This window comes from Lepisma saccharinum, chromosome 7 (genome assembly GCF_977018435.1).
Source record: "Lepisma saccharinum chromosome 7, izLepSacc3.1, whole genome shotgun sequence".
Classification (NCBI taxonomy): Eukaryota; Metazoa; Arthropoda; class Insecta; order Zygentoma; family Lepismatidae; genus Lepisma; species Lepisma saccharinum.
In genome coordinates, this window is record NC_139235.1 from 8,042,368 (window position 1) to 8,061,261 (window position 18,894).

Consider the following 18,894-nt stretch of genomic DNA (forward strand, 5'->3'; position numbering starts at 1 on the left):
GAAGACGGCCGCGCCATCTACTGGCCACCGATGGAAATGCAATTTCAAAACGCAGCGAGGTTTAAATGTAGCTTCCACTTCTATTCCCTAACTTTTCTATGTTTACGCTGTAAAGGGAACACCGAAAACCTTGAAGCAATCTGTGCCTTGAAGTGAAGAGAAGATGCATGCAAAGGCTGGGTCGGCACATCCATATACTGTGCTCATATATAGATCATATATCCTGTGCTTCTGCTTCACAGTTTGTTTCCTTACGTCAGCTGATGTAGCTAATGGAGCAAGAAGGGAAGATTTTGAGAGGATGTTGTGATCTGTAGGATCGTGTGTTAACTTATTTCCCAATAACCATGACAGGGAAAGGAAAAGGCAATGTTCGTATTGAAACAGAAATAGAAAGAACCAGAGAAGAGAGCAATTGGAGGAAAGAGATAGAATTGGCTGAGCAGCTTAAGACAAGGTCACCAAATTACGGTAAGTAAATGGTTTAATGTAGTAACCTGCAACGTCATGTGTGGAAAGAGGCTAATTCAGTTGTAAACGCATGTAATTACCTCCGTTGTTGTAGTTTACCAATAATCCATATTATCCCGCAGGTTAGGATTATAATTGTACATCATGTACTTGTGTCACGTAAGTAGAGAAATATCACTGGAAAGATGTTGATATGTAAATAAACTGTTCAACGCAACAAAAGAAACTTGAGATGTTATGGAGAGTTTCTCAGTAAATCTAGGAGTCTAATGTCTAACCCAGTTCCAGTATACGTGAGCCCCTCCTTCAATTTTCGAAAAATGTTTGTTTGCCAAAAAAGGTTTAGTGTTTAGGTAATATCAAAACTTCCTGTAGCACCTACTGAAGTGGGTGTTCAGATATATTCCTAAAGATCACGTTATTTTCACTACTTACGTTAAATTTTGACATTTTATGCAGTCCTTGCATTATTTCAATCACTGCCCTCAAGTTAAATAACATGCAAGCTGCCTCATAGTAACCTTCATAACAACCTTAACTGTCTAACCTAACAACAAGAGCATTTAGTTACAACCATTTTTGTTGTCTTCTAAAAGAACCAAACCCAACTAACCTAACCACCAGAGATTATTTTCTACACCAAAAAGCTACCAGCCAATGGGAATACTTGAAAAGGCTGTAGCAGCAATCACTACCAATTTAGTTAAGCAATACTCATTCACATGACATGACATGGTACAGTGGGATCCATGAGTACTACCATGCAAATTGTCCATCGCCATGTTTGTGCACTTTATTTGACACAATAAGAGCTTCAAGAATTAAAAGAAAACTCAAAACAAGTTGTTGACAACTTCTGTACCAGCACACATAAAGATCCATCACTTAAAAGCACATATGATGTGAGAGAAAAATTAATGAAAATAGTGATGTAGGATGTGAGAATAAAATTAATGAAAATAGTCATGGACAGTTTGTGTGGTAATACTCATGGATCCCACTGTACCAGCAACAGTCTCTATCCAAAGGCATGTGATGCTGATCACATCACCCCCACTCACGACCGGATCAAAAAAGTGTGGGGTGTTACCCCCTATACACCTTCATGGCATGGTGCTAAGTACAGGGGAGTACTTTCCTTTTCTTTTTTTTCTTTCAGATTTGAACTAGGGATGGCCAGATCCGGATCCTAGCGGATCCGGTTGGTTCCGGATCCTAAATTTTTTCGGATCCGGATCCGGTACTTTCAGATCCGGATCCGGATCCAAAACTTTCGGATCCGGATCCGTTTTGCCATCCCACATGCGCTTCTTTGGAAAGTAAGAATGTGCTTATAACAAACATATTCTTACCTGCTATATATATATATATATATATATATATATATATATAATATACATACATACACATATATATATAGTGTGTGTGCGCGCGTTGGCGATTTGTAATTAATTAATACACTTACAAGGGAGGTCTAAGTCTCCCCCTCCGATTTCCATGAAACTTGGCAGGTGTATAGAGCCCCCTCCCCTCAAATGGCAAGATGAGGAGAACTTGAAGTGGGGATCTGACCCCGAAACCACGTAAATATGGCATAGGAAGAAACGTAAATATGGCATAGGAAGAAACAGGGGGCATAGGGCCTCTCTATACACCTGTCAAATTTCATGGGAATCGGAGGGGGACACAGGGGTCAGATGATCCCCACGTCAATTTGTCCTCATCTTGACATTTGAGGTGGGTTTTGCCCCCTAAATTTTTTTTAGCCGAAACAAAAAAACACGTATTTCTTCCTTTGGGCCCTTCTATACACCTGCGAAGTTGCATGAAATTCGGAGGGGGACACAGGGGTCAGATCCCCACTTCAATTTGTCCTCATCTTGACAATTGAGTGGGTTTTGCCCCCTAAAACAGTTTTTAGCTGAAACAAAAAAAAAAACACGTATTTCTTCCATTGGGCCCCACTATACACTTGCCAAGTTTCATGGAAATCGGAGGGGGACACATAGGTCAAATGCACACTTAAATTTGTCCTCATATTGACATTTGAGGGGGGAGGCTGCCCGCTAAAACAGTTTTTTAGCCGAAACAAAAAAAAAACACGTATTTCTTCATTTGGGCCCGTTTATACACACACCTGCCAAGTATCATGGAAATCGGAGGGGGACACAGGGGTCAGATCCTCACTTCAATTTGTCCTCATCTTGACATTTGAGGGGGTTTTGCCCCCTAAAACCGTTTTTTAGCTGAAACAAAAAGACACGTATTTCTTCCTTTGGGCCCCACTATACACCTGCGAAGTTTCATGGAAAGCTGATGGGGACACTTAGATAACCTCCCTTGTTAGTCTTACACTTTGTAATTATATAACAGTGCATATATTATAATGTTTTATTTTAATTTGTAAAACTGTAACTGTAGAACAATTGTATAATTTTTGTATAACATTTCTATCTTGTTATATGTGTTAAAGGTTTCATACTGGAATGGAATGTCTCACATTTATGTGTGTTTTCATTTCCAATACATTTGAATGAATACATATTCGTTTCAATGGCATTTACAAAATCACCTCTGACATTTTATGTTAAACAGGTAAGATTATTTTTGTGCACGAGTGTGTTAGCCGATGCGTAGCAAAGTATTTTAGGAACAACACTTGAAAGAAATTCTTGTAGGACTAATTAATGAAAAATTTCTTTGTAATCGAAGATCATAATACCTTTTAAGGTATGGTAATATTATAATGGGATTGAGATACGAAACTCTCGGATCCGGAACTCTCGGATCCAGATCCGAAACTTTCAGACCCGGATCCGGATCCGAAATTTTCGGATCCGGATCCAGATCCGTTACTTTTGGATCCGAATGGATTCGGATTATTCGGATCCGGATCCGTTTGGCCATCCCTAATTTGAACATCTCACCACTCTGGAATTGTACAGATTGAAGAATGATTTTATCAAATTTTTATTGCACGTTTTCCTTTATATGCAGAAATACATATATTTATGGTAAAAATTTACTATCCTTCGAACACCTCTAATTTTTTCGTTACGTCAATTTTTGACATTCGTACTTACGTATCTGCTTCGCGGAACATTCCTGAAGGTGTATCAACGTTGTTTTGATGAAATTAATTGCAATTTTTCACATTACCAGTACATCTTTCTGATAGGCCTTTTCGCTTGCCTGAGACGAACTAACCTAACTACGTGCCAATGGTTCGCAATTATTTCCAATTTCTAGATCCTGATACTAACACGACACCAAATTTTAACTATGTTTCCTAACCTATCAGAACTAACCTATCCACGTGCCAATGGTTCGTGGGGCTATCTATTCTCCGACGGAGAATTAATTTTCAACAAACAACATCAATTTCAGCTATGAAACATTCCCACATAACACAAAACACCTTCCCGATGTTCGACAATGCTACAGGAACTTATTACGGTAAGTAGTTTCTTCTGTAAAAATAAATAAATGTGTCCGAAGGATAGTAAACAAGTACCGGAACTTATGTTGGTCTCTTGAGCTGAATTCATATATATCTGTTTATAAAATATTCAACAAGCTTTGATGGGCCTCCCTGATGGCATAGTGGTAACATCCTCACCTTATAATCAAGTGATCCCAGATTCGATTCCTGGTGAAGGGACACAGTGGTTCGGATCTCACTTTAAACTGTAGGTGCAGTCCTGATTAACCAATCTGTGAATGAAGTGAACTTTAAACAAACAAACTCCAGAAGCTATAAAGTATTCTCATGTTTTAACTACTTATTTCCTGTAAATTATGGTTCATGTTATGCAAGTTTAATAATAACTAATAGTTTCAGCTTTAGTATGATTCATGCAATTTGTTTTTGTTTCTTTTCCAGACAGGTATAATACAGGCGGTTAAGTTTGCATCTTTAAATGAATTTGTTTATTTCAGAATGTCTTGCCAATTTTCTGATTGGGGAGGGAAAGTTGGAAGCCTTTTTGGAAGATATTCCACCTATAGAGGCTAACATCAGCAAGGCTAGAAATGGCTTAATAGAAGCTAAAAAAATCCTTAATTATGCTGCAAGTGAGCAGGGAGTCAAGGTAATGTGTTAATCACATTTCTTCTATATGTTTAGTTTTACTGTCTGTATTTTGCAGTTCTTGTCATAATAGTCCAGGGGCATTTGTAATCCCGTGGGTTTTTGAATGAAGGGAACAGTGGCGCTGGAACGGGGGGGTTACAGGGGTACATTGTACCCCCTTAAATTTTTGAAGGGGGTACTGTACCCCCCCTAAATCTGTAAATCGAGTTGTACACCCCTTGCTAATTTGACAGCAGATGCAAGTTGAAATAACCTATTTTAAGTTCACCCAATAAAAAGAGTGTACAGTAGACTCGCGAGTGACAGAGTCCTGATTAACCGTGGCTCCGGGTTAACCGAGGGAGTGGTTGGCTTCATAACGCAACCTCCTGTTTGTTTATGGAGTCAAGTCACCATCCGCGCAGCACATGTTCGTTACATGATCGGTGTATCGGATTGTTACGGTGGTGTTTAAGTGTGTGTAGGCCTATTCTAATCAGAAAAAGTAATCTTCTCATTTATGTTATACTAGTAATGAATAATTGCTATACAGTTTTAAGTGTTGTTTCGTCATTTACGACCTATTAGCACATTATCTCCGTATTATCAGAGTTTTTCTGTATCCGAGGTAATCTTGGTCCCAATTAACTCTGATAATTGCGAGTCTACTGTATATTGTTTATAACTTATAGGCCTAAACATTATCTTCGTTACCACAGAAATTCACACCATAAACTTATTCTACTACATTGTGGTTGTGGTTGCTACTAGTTAGTTCTTGGAAACCTCTATAAGGAGATGAAAATTGTTTAAAATGTGTGTGGAACGATGGAATCAGATTTGCTCTCAGACAATCACGCTGCAGGCGAATGCTTCTTTGCATAAAGAGGAGGGGGGGTACACTTTTCTAAAGAAGTGGTGGCGTCAATTCGAAGATAAGATACAAATCTTCATCACAAGAGTATATGACTGATCCCATTTTCTTTTGAATATTTAAAATGTAATTTTCCAAAACAAAATACTTACACGAACGAGATGAGACACTACAGACCAACTTGGGGGTACAATGTACTGCTGTACCTCACCCATATTTATCATAACTTTGTAAGAGGGTGTTCGGAAAACTATACTTAAACCAACTATATATTAAGAGATTTTGAAAATTGAGTCCCGATTAGCCTATCTGAGCATGAAGTGAATCTATAATAAGTTTGAATGACTTCCGAGTGGAAACCGAAACAAAAATAAACACAAACATGAACGAGAAGGACCTCGCCGCACAGGAGACGAGATGAGGCTGTGACAATTCTAGACTCGTCGCATCGCGATATCATTCCTAGGTGAAATGAAATTTTTCCTAGACATTTAAACAGGGTTCAATTTGCGATATTATCAGAGGAGGGGGGAGGGAATTATTTTTACCTATGTATTAGGTATACTTATAATTGGACATTAATTACTTAAAATCTAATTTTGGTATCGAATGCAACACAAACACAACGCCATTTTAAGTTATACCCTAAAGTTAAACTGTAAGAAAATTACGTTAGTCAGATGAATGCACAAGATAAATTAAACTCACTGCATGTTCTATTGGTAGATTTTGGATTGGATTCGCAAGGTCTTTGAGTGAGATGGGAATGTTTGATTTATTTGGTTTATTTTACTTCGCATTTCTGCCACTTTTGGCTAATCGCAAAGATGAGGATGGGTGATGATATGATGAAATTGATGAACACTCACATGCTCAACCTGGGACCTCTGGCTTCAAAGTGCGCTATGCTAACCCCTCCACCACGGAGGCCGGCAATGTGGGAATGTGTTTTGGATTTTCTTTGTAGATGCGAAAACCTTTAACTGTGACGTGCACATGTTTTTGCTTACATTAAAGTTTACCTTTTCACATAAACGAGAAATTGACATGTCATCCTAAAACACACGCATGTATCTGCATTTAATACTACTCTAAACTAAAATAAACCTTGGGCGGTTCTTCATATTGTCCTCCAAAGATTGAAACTAAAAATTAAAAACCTTTTGAGCATATGCCTTTCCTTGCTTCCTCTGACATCTGAAGGATTTCGGTTTTGTATATGTAATGATAGTACTTTCAGTGCTTGAAGAGTGTCATTAGGTACAGCTAATTATATAACAAATAAATGCTTTGTCAAATGTTTCACAAATATTTCAAAGTTAGACTTTTTACGAGTTGATCGGGAACCATCTCAACTCAGTTTTTTAATATTTTTTTTAATACAACGCCTTACAGATGTCTGAGTAAATACCAAATCCTTGGCTTCTAAAAGACATTGGATGTGGTACACATCTGCCATAAATTGTTTAAAAATATTTTTATGCGTAGCTATGGGAATTTAAAATTAGAATGAACTGAAGTGGAACTCTATAAGTATGATATATTCAATAATGTGGTTTCTATATCCGCTGGGTGGGAGATGATTATTGCTGGTTGGGGTGGCTCAAGATCCTCCTCACCCCCTTTAATCTCAACCTGCATTAAAATAAGTAGATGTATCTTTGTTCACAATTTTCACATTTTGAACTCCTAATTTTCCATTCCGTTAAATTCAAATAAGCCCAGAACAAATTCCAGAGCTATATATGTTTCAGAATTTTTATCTGGTTTTAAAATCTGTTTTAAAAAACATAAATTCTAAGAAAAAGAAAGTAAAAAATAGTTATGCAAATTTTGCATTAAATAACAGGACATTCGTGTGTGCTGTTCTAAAATAGAATATTTCCCATGCCTTCACATTCAATTTAAGTATCAAGGATGTATTTAGGAGGGGGTCCGGACACTTCCCCGAAAGACTTACCAAGAAGTAAAAGTAAATAATCAAAATATAATTGTTTAGCATTTGTTATATAATCGATGGTTACTTCCGCTGAACTTATTGGAAGGCAAGGAATTTGGCTCATACGGCTTTGAAAGGTTCCAAAGATTTATGCACATAACTAATGATAATATCCATAAAATATTAATCAGAAACTTTACTTTTCGTTAATTGGATCTAACTTTTGTTTGTTATTCAATAAATATTCAATTATTTTTCTATTCGACATTAAATTCCTTGCCAGAGCAGTTGTTTTTATGCAAATCTTGGCGATCTTAACTACATGCAAGCTAGATGCTGTTATATCTCTATTCTTTTACTATCTTTTACCTATTCACGTAATAACAACAATACAATATTAATTAACTTATATTTAATTAATATTTTAATTTAATTAAATATAATTATTATTATTATTATTCTAAGCATATTTTACACTTTGCTTGACATTCTGGCATATAAAGGGGGAAATTACTGCATCTGATATTTTGTTGATGTCTACTATTGTGACGTATTGCCTGTGTGACATCATACATCCAAGATGGCTGCCTCTGTAGACACTAACAAACAAAACCAACCCTATCTCCTTAACTCCTTTAGGAGTAATTTTTACCATTTGTAAGTTTGTTGGGTTTTTACACGAAGGGAAGACATGTGTATGGAGGATGCTTTCATTTCGAGGCATGCAATCATGTATTGCAATGTGTCAGAAACCATACATGATGTCCGAAATCCAAGATGGCCACCTTGGAGGTTCTGCACATGAAACACTGTCCATAACCTGATTTAGAGTTTGTTTATCAGATTTTTCCAGAGGCATTTTCTGTTAATAAATAACAAGTGTAAAATATTATTATAATTTTTAAAACTACAGTAGTGTCCAAAAGTTAAGCATAGCAAATATATGAGAAAAGGTTTTATTAATAAAGTGAAAGAACTGCATAAAACATAGTGAAAATTAATCAGAACGTTATATGTTATACAATCGAGTAGAATGCATGCAATTAACAATTGTTTTTTAGTGCAAAGACAAATGGAAAAAATAAGAAAATAGAAGATATTTCCTTGACGAAAAAAAGAGGTCTGTATAGGGTGAAGTTGCCTCTAACAGCTACACAACCTTGCAACAATGTATTTACAAGGTGGTTAAAGAGTAAAGTGTATAATATGCATAGAATCCTTGCAGAAAAGGGCACGAAATAGTTTCACTAGATATACGTGGGCGTACCCAGAAGAAACCGAATTAATTTTGTGGTGGGCAGAGCTTTTGTAGTACCGCATTTTGCCACTAGGAGCACATAGAGCGAACCTTCCTGAGACCGTAAGCAGAGTGCCGTCGCTGAAGCAGGTCAGGACACGTTTCGGCGGAGTTTAGAGTGACAGCTGTTTGTGTGATCATCATTTTTGCAATGGCTGATTTTCGGGAACAGGGTGCGGCGGTGAAATTCTGCTTTTTGCTCGGAAAGAGTGGAACAGAAATTCTTGAAATGTTAAAAACGGTTTACAAGGACGATGCTTTTTGGAAAACTCAAGTGTTTGAGTGGTTTTCCCGTTTCAAAAATGGTGAAATGTCAATTGATGACAAACCTCGTTCTGGTCGTCCTTCCATGGCCCGAACACATGACAATGTTGAAAAAATTCGTGAAATCATCAACGAAGATCGACGACGGACCATTGAACAAATTGTGGAGCTGTCGGGAGTGACTTGGAGTTCAGTGCAGCGAATTTTGACAGACGATTTGGGAATGAAAAGGGTGGCTGCCAAATTCGTGCCAAGACTGTTGAACAAAAACAAGGATCGCGTGGAAGCATGCCGTGCTTTGAAAGAAGAGTCCCAAAATGATGCAAACTTTTTTTTTCAAAAATTACCACAGGTGACGAAACGTGGTGCTATGCTTACGATCCCAAATCGAAGCAACAATCAAGCCAGTGGAAGACTTCAAGTTTGCCGCGCCCCAAGAAAGCTCGTCAGGTGAAATCAAACATTAAAACAATGCTGCTTTGTTTTTTTGATGTGAGAGGAGTCGTCCATTCAGAGTTTGTTCCGCAGGGTCAGACAGTTAGAAATTAGAAATTCTTTATTCATGGGCGAAGTTCAGCCTGTGGCTGCTCTACCACTTAACCAGGCTTTCTACTTGGAAGTTTTGAAACGATTGCGCAACAGTGTGTGGCGGAAGCGGCCCGATTTGTGGCAGTCGGGTGACCTTTTTTTCCATCATGACAATGCCCCGGCTCACACAGCCCTGTCTCTACGACAATTCTTAACCAAAAATGGTATGATCCCTGTTCCTCTCCCCTCATACTCACCGACCTTGCCCCGTGCGACTTTTTTTTTTTGTTTCCTAGAATGAAATGAGACATGAAAGGATAGAGTTTTGCTGATGTTGCTGAGGTGAAGAAAAAAATGATGGAGGCGCTGTCACGCATCACAAAAGGTGACTTTAAAAAATGTTTTGAAAAATGGAATCAAAGATTGGACAAGTGTCTTAATGCAAGTGGAGAGTACTTTGAAGGGGATTGAAGGTTTGTACTTAAATTGTGAATAAGTTCACAAAAAAATTAGTTCAGTTTCTTTTGGGTACGCCCACGTATCTCCATAACAGTGCGAGAGATATATATATATATATATAAAAAAAAAACCTGTAAGAATCAATTGTGTTCCTTTTTCAATTCTGAATAAAACATGTATGTATAAAAAAAATCCAAAGCCACTATTAAAGGAGTTATGATAGAATTTCGTAGTTGGTGCCTGATGTGGTAGCCATCTTGGTTTTATGACGTCACACAGGCCTTCTGCCACAATTGCGGGCAAAACACCTGCTAGTATGTTATTGTGTACCACACTAGCAACATATTACCGGTAGTCATATATTCCCTTCGTTCAAAAACCCACAGACTATAGAAATATTGACATATACCCCTGGACTATAAGGGGTGTTGATATTACCAAAAAAAAATTAACAGAAATTGGGGTTGATCTGGTTAGATCCAGCCTATTTTTCACCATGAGAGCGTTTTTCAGAAAAAAGTTAAAAAGTGATTTTTTTCAGAAAACTAAATTATTGCTTTAAATACTTGTAACATTCAACATTTTGAGAAAACTTGTCAAAAGAGACTTGATTGAGTTTTTAGTTACGCAAATAATTAAAACACTACAAGTCACGCTAGATTTTATCAGGCTGTTTTTTTCAAATCGTACTAGAAGAGTATTTTTGACACAAAAAAGGTTCATATTTTCAGAATGAGATTGAACAGAGCTCATAATTTTGAAATAATTAGTGTGTAGCACTTTAGTTGTCAGTCACTTCCTCGTGTGAGGTGAACCATAGTGGCACATCATCACCTATGATGATAATCAATTAACATAATATGTTTTTGTATGTATAAAGCATACAAGGGAGAAAATTAGTACATTTTATGAATGTCCGATTTTCATTTCTTTATATAGTTTCAATGGGCTCACGCATTGTCAAACGGTTAGTACTCCCACCTTTGGTGTAAGTGGTCCTGGGTTTGATTCCCAGTGGGAGCCCCCCCAATTTCAGCATTGGCGGAGCATCATGAGGACAATTTGGGAGCTACTTGAAAGGAAGTAGTAGCAGGATTATGTCTCAAAAGCCAGAAAACAGCTTTGATGGGAGTCGATGGTGTAGTTACGAAATTAGAGTGGGGAAGAAAATCTTCCACAGTTGTCAAAACAAAGAAAAACTCCTCCCTTGGTGTTGTTCTTTGTATTGTTTCTTTGGTGAATTTCCTGACTATTCTTCCATGATCCCATGCTACATGGGGATTATATTTAATACTGTATTGTGTTTCTTCTTTTTAGGTTGGTGTCGCTCTCGATGCTTACCTGCTGCTGGGAAAGCTTCATTATGCAATGGGAATGTATGAGGAGTCTTTAAATAGCTACAATAAGGCAGAATTACACTCGCTCACAGAAAAACAATTGCCAAGCAGGAGTCTACGGATTGTGGCAGAGTCATACGCTATCAAAGGTAGCTATAGTTAAGTGCTGGGGTTGTGTCTGTACTCATAGTGATATATCACTATCAGTGGGTATCAATTAGTATTGAGAATGTAACCGCTTAATGCTAATCACAGCCCTGGAGTGTGTTTTAAACATGTCATTTTTGTTTTGTGTGGAAACTTTGCTAGTATACCTGGTGGAAAGGGCCCACTTTCCATTATTCTTTCGTAAAACCTTTTTTATTCGAGAGGCTCAGTTTCACTATTGACTTGGTTGATGTCATTTTGAGTAGAAGTGGTATCACGTTGCTGTAAAGTTTATGGTTGGCTCGCAGTTTGGCACTCCATATTGCAATGTGCCAGGTTGCAGTGTGTGTTCCTTTGATAATATAGGGTCTTCCAATAACAATGATATGATTTTATAATGAAATAAATTTAAAACTATTTCAGATACAACCAAACTTTTTATATTATTTTGAAGCATTGTTTATTACATTATGTTTTGAATAACACATTATTTAAGTGTCCACCTCGACTTCGTGCACATGAGTGAATTCGATGAACCCAATTTTTGATGGTTTTGTGCAATAACTTGGACTAATGTCACAAATGCAGTGTTCGATGTTCAATCTTAATGCATCAAGGGTTTGTGGTCTGTTTGCATGGACTATAGATTTCAAATAACCCCACAAAAAGCAATCTAAAGGAGTTAAATCACAACTTCTTGGAGGCCAATAAACAGTTGCATTTCCTGAAATTATCCTTTCACCAAACTGTTCTTGCAATATGTCGATAGTAGCATTAGCAGTGTGACATGTGGCACCATCTTGTTTTAACCACATGTCCTCCAAATTAATTTCATCTAAATTTGGCCACAAAACATCTGTACCAGTCACTGTAACTGCATCCCCTACCGTGTTTTGGAAGAAAAAATGGTCTGATGCTGCCACCATGCCATAAAACACACCATAGAGTGACCTTTTGCTGATGCAAGGGCTTCTCGTGAATCTCTTGTGGATTGTTTTCACACCAAAAATGACAATTTTGTTTCTTAACATATCCAATTAACCAGAAATGAGCTTCATCTAGAAGATAATTTTTTGGCCAAATTTATGATCAGTTTCAAGTTTCAAAAGAAGGCATATTTTCATATTTTTTTTGGATAATAACCAAATGTTCTTGAATCATTTATTTAGCCATGATGAATTGTCACAGTATACTAAACACAAATGACAACTAGTGACAGTAATAAACATTTGAAGCATAGTTGCCAGTTCATTTCAAAATCATATCATTTTTATTGGAAAACCCTTTACGATGTATGAGGAAGCCAGTTTACTGGGTATGCAGTAAGGCCCCCTTTAAACAGAATCATTTCCTTTAACTTTTATGCTACGTAAATGCTTCCAAAAATCGTACAGCAGATAGTACTTTACACAAAAACATTTCATGTAACCACTGTCTTTGCCCCTCCCCCCAGTTTTGGCACTTTGTCCCCCTGGTTTTGGAACCCAATCACCACCACTGCATGTAACATTCCGGTTAACTTTTGCGGGTGTGATGTATAATGTTTACAGCATGAAAGGTGCACAGTTACACCATCTATGGTTAGTGCACTTCATTAGACGATTGTAACAACTAAATGTTCTTCCTTTATGCATACTGTATATGCTATAAAGTATATATTTAAGCAATGCCATTGATTTGTACTGGACAGCTTATAGGAAACGTTATTCCTCTTGGTTGAATAGTTATCGGCTTTTAAAAATGTGAAGTGATACATTGTTTACATCTCACTCGACCACCATTACATCTGCATTTGTGACCTAGAGCTCTCTTCTGATTGATTATGCTATGAAAAATGCTACGGAAATAGGACTCATTCTATCTTTGAGAAATGCCATGAAATCTGCCATGGCATCTTTTCACATTACATTTACATGGTAGCATTGAGGTCATGGCATAAGTGCTAAGGAAAATGCTTTCTACTAGAGGGGCCTAATGAAAGCAATATTATTTCCAGGTGTTTTGAGGTTTCGTGAGAGCTCATATTCAGGAGTTTCATTTCTCATGCCATGCACTGTCCTAATTGTTACGCCACTGTACCTTTATGTAATCCAGGAGATGAACATTCCAACATTTTTAATTTTTACCACCTTAAGCCTTAATAATATTTGTCATTTTATTTAGGAATGAAGCACCGGCGCCCGTGGCAGAGTGGTTAGCACATCATGTTACGATGCCAGGGGTTCCGGGTTCAAATCCTGGCCTTGCATGGATGTTTGTGAGTGTCCATTCATCAATTTCATTATATCATCACTCATCCCCATGTTCCCAAATTAGCCAAAAGTGGCACAAAAGGCAAAGTTAATTAAAGCAAATCAATCAATCGATTATGAATGAAGCATCTTAATATTTCTTTGAATTAAAGATTTTTCATGTCCTCAATTTTGCCATAATTATCATTCACGTGTATTTTTATTCAAGGTTTATGCTTAGAGAAAGTACCCCCATCGTCATCATCAAAATACAGGCAGGTGGAATGGGAAACTCAGGTGGTGCAGTGTTTTGAGCTGGCAGGGGATCTCACCCTGCTCTACCTGCAGGAGAAGGACAAGATGCAGCAGTCACAGACTTTGCCAGGTGATTATAAAGTTGACAGAGGTAATTATACATTCACCATCACTTCCTTTTTAGCTAATTTCTCTGCATGTTCTGTTAAATCTTAACCATAACAATCATTAGAAATTAGTATGGAACCGATAGTGATGATATAAGTTGACAGTATTGGTTGAAATTGAAACATGGATACCGACCAACTCTCTTCTGGAGTTTACGTAACATGTGGAACCAGTAAAATGGCGTACAACATTTTCATAAAGTCTAAATATTCTGGAAATTATGCAAAATGCTTATTTTGTTATTAATATTATGCAAAAATGTTTTTTGTGATTTCAATTAAAAGTTTTAATTGGAGCTGTACTGATAACCATATTAATTCCCACCAATACTGATACTTGAATATTGTAATAATTAAGAGTTTTTCAAAATATTGATCAATATTAGTGCATTTTGAAATATTCTACTCCAATTATATGCATCAATTTACCAAGAATTTTGCTTTAAAATATTCAAGAATTACATCAGAATATTAAAGTACATGTTATGTAATCGCAAAATCCAGTTTTCATGCAAAATTGGTGCAAAATGAAAAGGGAAGTTCAAAGTTTTCATAGTTTCCAGGATAATTACACTGCAAAAGTGTGTGCCGCTGCTTTGCACACCCCGTGAAAGATCAAAATGCCAGAAATGCATCGACTGGTGTCAGTAAATAAATTCCAGTTGATATTTTCTGATAACAATACCACTAGTATCAGACTACACCAATACATTGAGATTGGCTCAGTCCTAGTTTTAATGTTCTGATCATCTCTTACGTGAAATTAGGAAAACTATGAGATTAATGTGGTATAGTTCCAATGGAATACCTATATATTAAAATTTATAAATATCCTGTATAACAGATAACATTGTAAAACTCATTGAACAAACTGTGTAGTTCACATTGCAGATTTCTTCTTTCAACTCTGTTGGGTCTGGTGATGAAAATTCGAAGTTTGTGAAACTTGTTATAAATTCAATCAATGTGCTGTGTAGAAATTAAATGGTTATAATAACTAGGAAATGAATCTCTAGGTCCATACTTTTTTTTTGCTACATCCTAGACATATGCTATTTAGAGATCTTTGAGTTTCATGTACACAATACTCCTCTACTGGTGAGATTCTATAGGACCTAAAAATGCCTAAATGAACTATAAATTCCTATAAATGCCTAAAAGCACTATTTTGACTTGAAAAACACCTTTTAAACCATTCGCTTAACTTGAAAAACACCTTTTAAACCATTCGCTTAACTTGAAAAATAACTTTATTAAGAACGACGCTTAATTTCAACCACAAAGGTTGGAGACCCTTGAACTATGAGATCTTGAACAAATTCGAGCGACCAAAGGAGCAATGCAACAGCAAGGGCTGTGAACGCCTGCGCAAATTTCCGCCATCTTCCAGCGTGCATCACGAAATTGGAAAAATGTGAAGTGAACTGACTGGGTGAGGCATTCTCCATTGTTAAACTCTGTACTTCCCAGCATACCAAACAAAAATGCAGGCTGTTTTGGGATGGAATCCTAGCTACAAAACTATTCAGTTGTTAAAACAGATCCGGCATCATTCCTGGTCTTCCAACAGTGTAAAGAAAGATTCGAAGAATACCTCCATCTGATTGGCTGTTTTGGGTGTCTGCGGTAACGAGTAGGAAAGGCAACCCTGCAAGTGACCAATCACGTCACCTATTTCTCCCCATTGACACAACAGATAGGTGAAAGGGGAGGGTTTGCACCGGAAACTACAACTGCCCTACTATAGAGGTTGATCATCAAGGAGAGAAGACCACTGCGATCCAGTTTGACCTACAGTTTAATGTGGGATCCGAACCACTATGTTCCTCCAATGAATATTGAACCTGCGTCCTCTTCCTTGCAAGGTGACGACGTCCCACTATGCCTCGGGGAGAACCAAATCCGCCTTGGGAATCAGCAGCAATTGCATTTATGAAGTTTGCACCAACAACTTCCTCCGGCGTAGAGAGAAGGTTCTCGATGGACACTTCTGGGTTGTAACTATCACACTGAAAGTTAATGGGATTGTTACAGTCTAGAAGTGTTCGTGACTGTACAAGCACCCATTCACGGATGACTGGAAGAACTTCACCACGGAGATCATTGAAAAGCATGTGGTGTGGTGATGCAGTGCTTCAAAATATGATAAAGTTTTTACATTGGACAAATTGTACATATTTTTTTATAATCAAATAATAGTATTCATTGCACTAAAAATTAGGGATGGGATCGATTAATCGGTACTCTATCGGTATCGGCCAATATAGGCATATCGGTTTATCGGTAAAATTACCGATTATTTTACCAATCTGATATATTGATAAATATCTGATAATTTAGTGCAATATTCTGCCATTTTGTTTTAATTTTTATGGATAATCTCACGTCATATTTTCTAAAAACGTAAATGTCTAAATATGCAATTTCTTTTTCACTGCAGTCACCTTGAAACACATTTATTAAGGAGTTCTTCAAAACCATTTCTAGTTTTATATCGGATCGGTAGAATATCAGTTATCGGTATCGGTAAATTATATATCAGTACTTTATCGGTATCGGCCAAAATTTCATATCGGCCCATCCCTACTAAAAATAGTAACTCTTATATACAAATTGCATCTCAAGCCAGTTATTTTATAAAATTATTATTAATTAATAATTATGCCTATTAATTTATTATAATCACATAAAAGTCTTAAAATTGAGTTTATAAAGTCCTAAATCCCTCTTTTTTAGCCCCTAAAAATCCATTCCCTAATAATAACATATTTCCAGCACAAGTGATAAACATCATCTTGTGTCAAAATATTCTGATCTACTTGGTGATACAATGTCTATCCATATGAATGGGAATCATTGAAAGTATTGCCATCAGTGTCAGTTCTCAGTAATATCGACTCAGCCTTACAGGAAATTGTTCTTTTTTTTTTAAACTGATGGCTCAAGTAGGATTTTTGATGTAAGAGGCATTTTCAGAATGAAAGAACTGTTTGCAAATATTTTTGATGCAATACCGCAGTTGTGGTTTTGTACATGCCTGCTGACTGCTTCATTCATCAAAAAGCTCCAGATGCAGCTTGGTCATGATCAGATCATGTTCAGATAGTTCCCAGAGTGATTTTTTATTCGTTCCTGCATTTGAAGATATTAATTATTTTAGCAAATAAGTTAGTAATTTTTTTAATAGCGTTTTGGTACTTACCTTCTGATTACTTCTATTTATTTTTATTGATTATGGTGAACAATTGTGTGCATTCAAAATAACACACGAGGCTAATATATTGGGCAGGGTTGCCAGACACCCTGGATTTTAAGAGAGAGTTCCTGATTTACTTTTTCTTTCTTTCTAGAAAGAGAAAGAAATGTAAGGAGAAAAGAGGATAGGAAAATAAGAAGTCACCTCCCTCCCATCTCTCTTCTTTCAGATCTTTCTTTGTTTCTCTTCATAAAAAGGAGACAAAAGAAGATCAGAGAAAGGGAGCGAGAGATATGAGACTTTGTTTCTCTTCATAAAAAGGAGACAAAAGAAGATCAGAGAAAGGGAGCGAGAGATATGAGACTTTGTTTCTCTTCATAAAAAGGAGACAAGAGAAGATCAGAGAAAGGGAGCAAGAGATATGAGACTTTGTTTCTCTTCATGAAAAGGAGACAAAAGAAGATCAGAGAAAGGGAGCGAGAGATATGAGACTTTGTTTCTCTTCATAAAAAGGAGACAAGAGAAGATCAGAGAAAGGGAGCAAGAGATATGAGACTTTGTTTCTCTTCATGAAAAGGAGACAAAAGAAGATCAGAGAAAGGAACGAGAGATATGAGACTGTTTCTCTTCATGAAAAGGAGACAAAAGAAGATCAGAGAAAGGGAGCGAGAGATATGAGACTTTGTTTCTCTTCATAAAAAGGAGACAAGAGAAGATCAGAGAAAGGGAGCAAGAGATATGAGACTTTGTTTCTCTTCATAAAAAGGAGACAAAAGAAGATCAGAGAAAGGGAGCGAGAGATATGAGACTTTGTTTCTCTTCATAAAAAGGAGACAAGAGAAGATCAGAGAAAGGGAGCAAGAGATATGAGACTTTGTTTCTCTTCATGAAAAGGAGACAAAAGAAGATCAGAGAAAGGGAACGAGAGATATGAGACTGTTTCTCTTCATGAAAAGGAGACAAAAGAAGATCAGAGAAAGGGAGCGAGAGATATGAGACTTTGTTTCTCTTCATGAAAAGGAGAGAACGGGAGCGAGAGATATGAGACTTTGTTTCTCTTCATAAAAAGGAGACAAAAAAGATCAGAGAAAGGGAGCGAGAGATATGAGACTGTTTCTCTTCATAAAAAGGAGACAAAAGAAGATCAGAGAAAGGGAGCGAGAGATATGAGAGGAGAAAGAAGAGGGAGAGGAGAGAAGGAAGAAAAGTATCTTTCTTCCCTTTCTTTCTTTTTCTTGCTTTCTCAGAGAGAGATGAAGGAAAGAGAGAAAGAAGCGAAGTATAATAATGCAGGAAACAAGAAGGGAAATCTCTTTCTCTCTCGAAGAAGAAAGAAGATGAAGCTGATCTCTTTCTTGCCTTCTTCTTGGTGGGAAGAAGAAGGAGTAAGAGATACTGGAGAGAGAGAGGGAGGAGGGGAGAATAGAATCTCTGCTTTCATTTCCTTTTTCTCTTTTCCCCTCTTCTCTCTCTGATAAGGGGGATGGACCCTCATTCTCTCCTTCTCTTCCTTTCCTCCTCTCTTCTTCTTCCTCATCCTGTTCTCCGGAAAGGGTTGATGAAGGAAGAAGAAGAAGAAGTGAATTCTTCCCTCTCTCACTCTCCAAAAGGAAAGGGGATGTGTAGGCCCTTTCCCAGGACACCCCTGGCACCAATA

General features: G+C 37.2%; 1 protein-coding gene across 1 annotated transcript in view; it reads left to right on the forward strand.

The window, feature by feature from the left end:
* The first annotated feature begins 244 nt into the window (after positions 1-244).
* The window catches only part of Ttc7 (tetratricopeptide repeat domain 7), a 66,070-nt gene continuing 47,420 nt past the window's right edge, over positions 245-18,894 (forward strand). The window contains exons 1-4 of the mRNA XM_083124949.1: positions 245-471; positions 4,411-4,562; positions 11,222-11,390; positions 13,849-14,004. Of these exons, the coding sequence (XP_082981075.1) occupies positions 348-471; positions 4,411-4,562; positions 11,222-11,390; positions 13,849-14,004 (601 nt within the window). The 5' untranslated portion in view covers positions 245-347. The remainder of the gene's footprint in view (positions 472-4,410; positions 4,563-11,221; positions 11,391-13,848; positions 14,005-18,894) is intronic.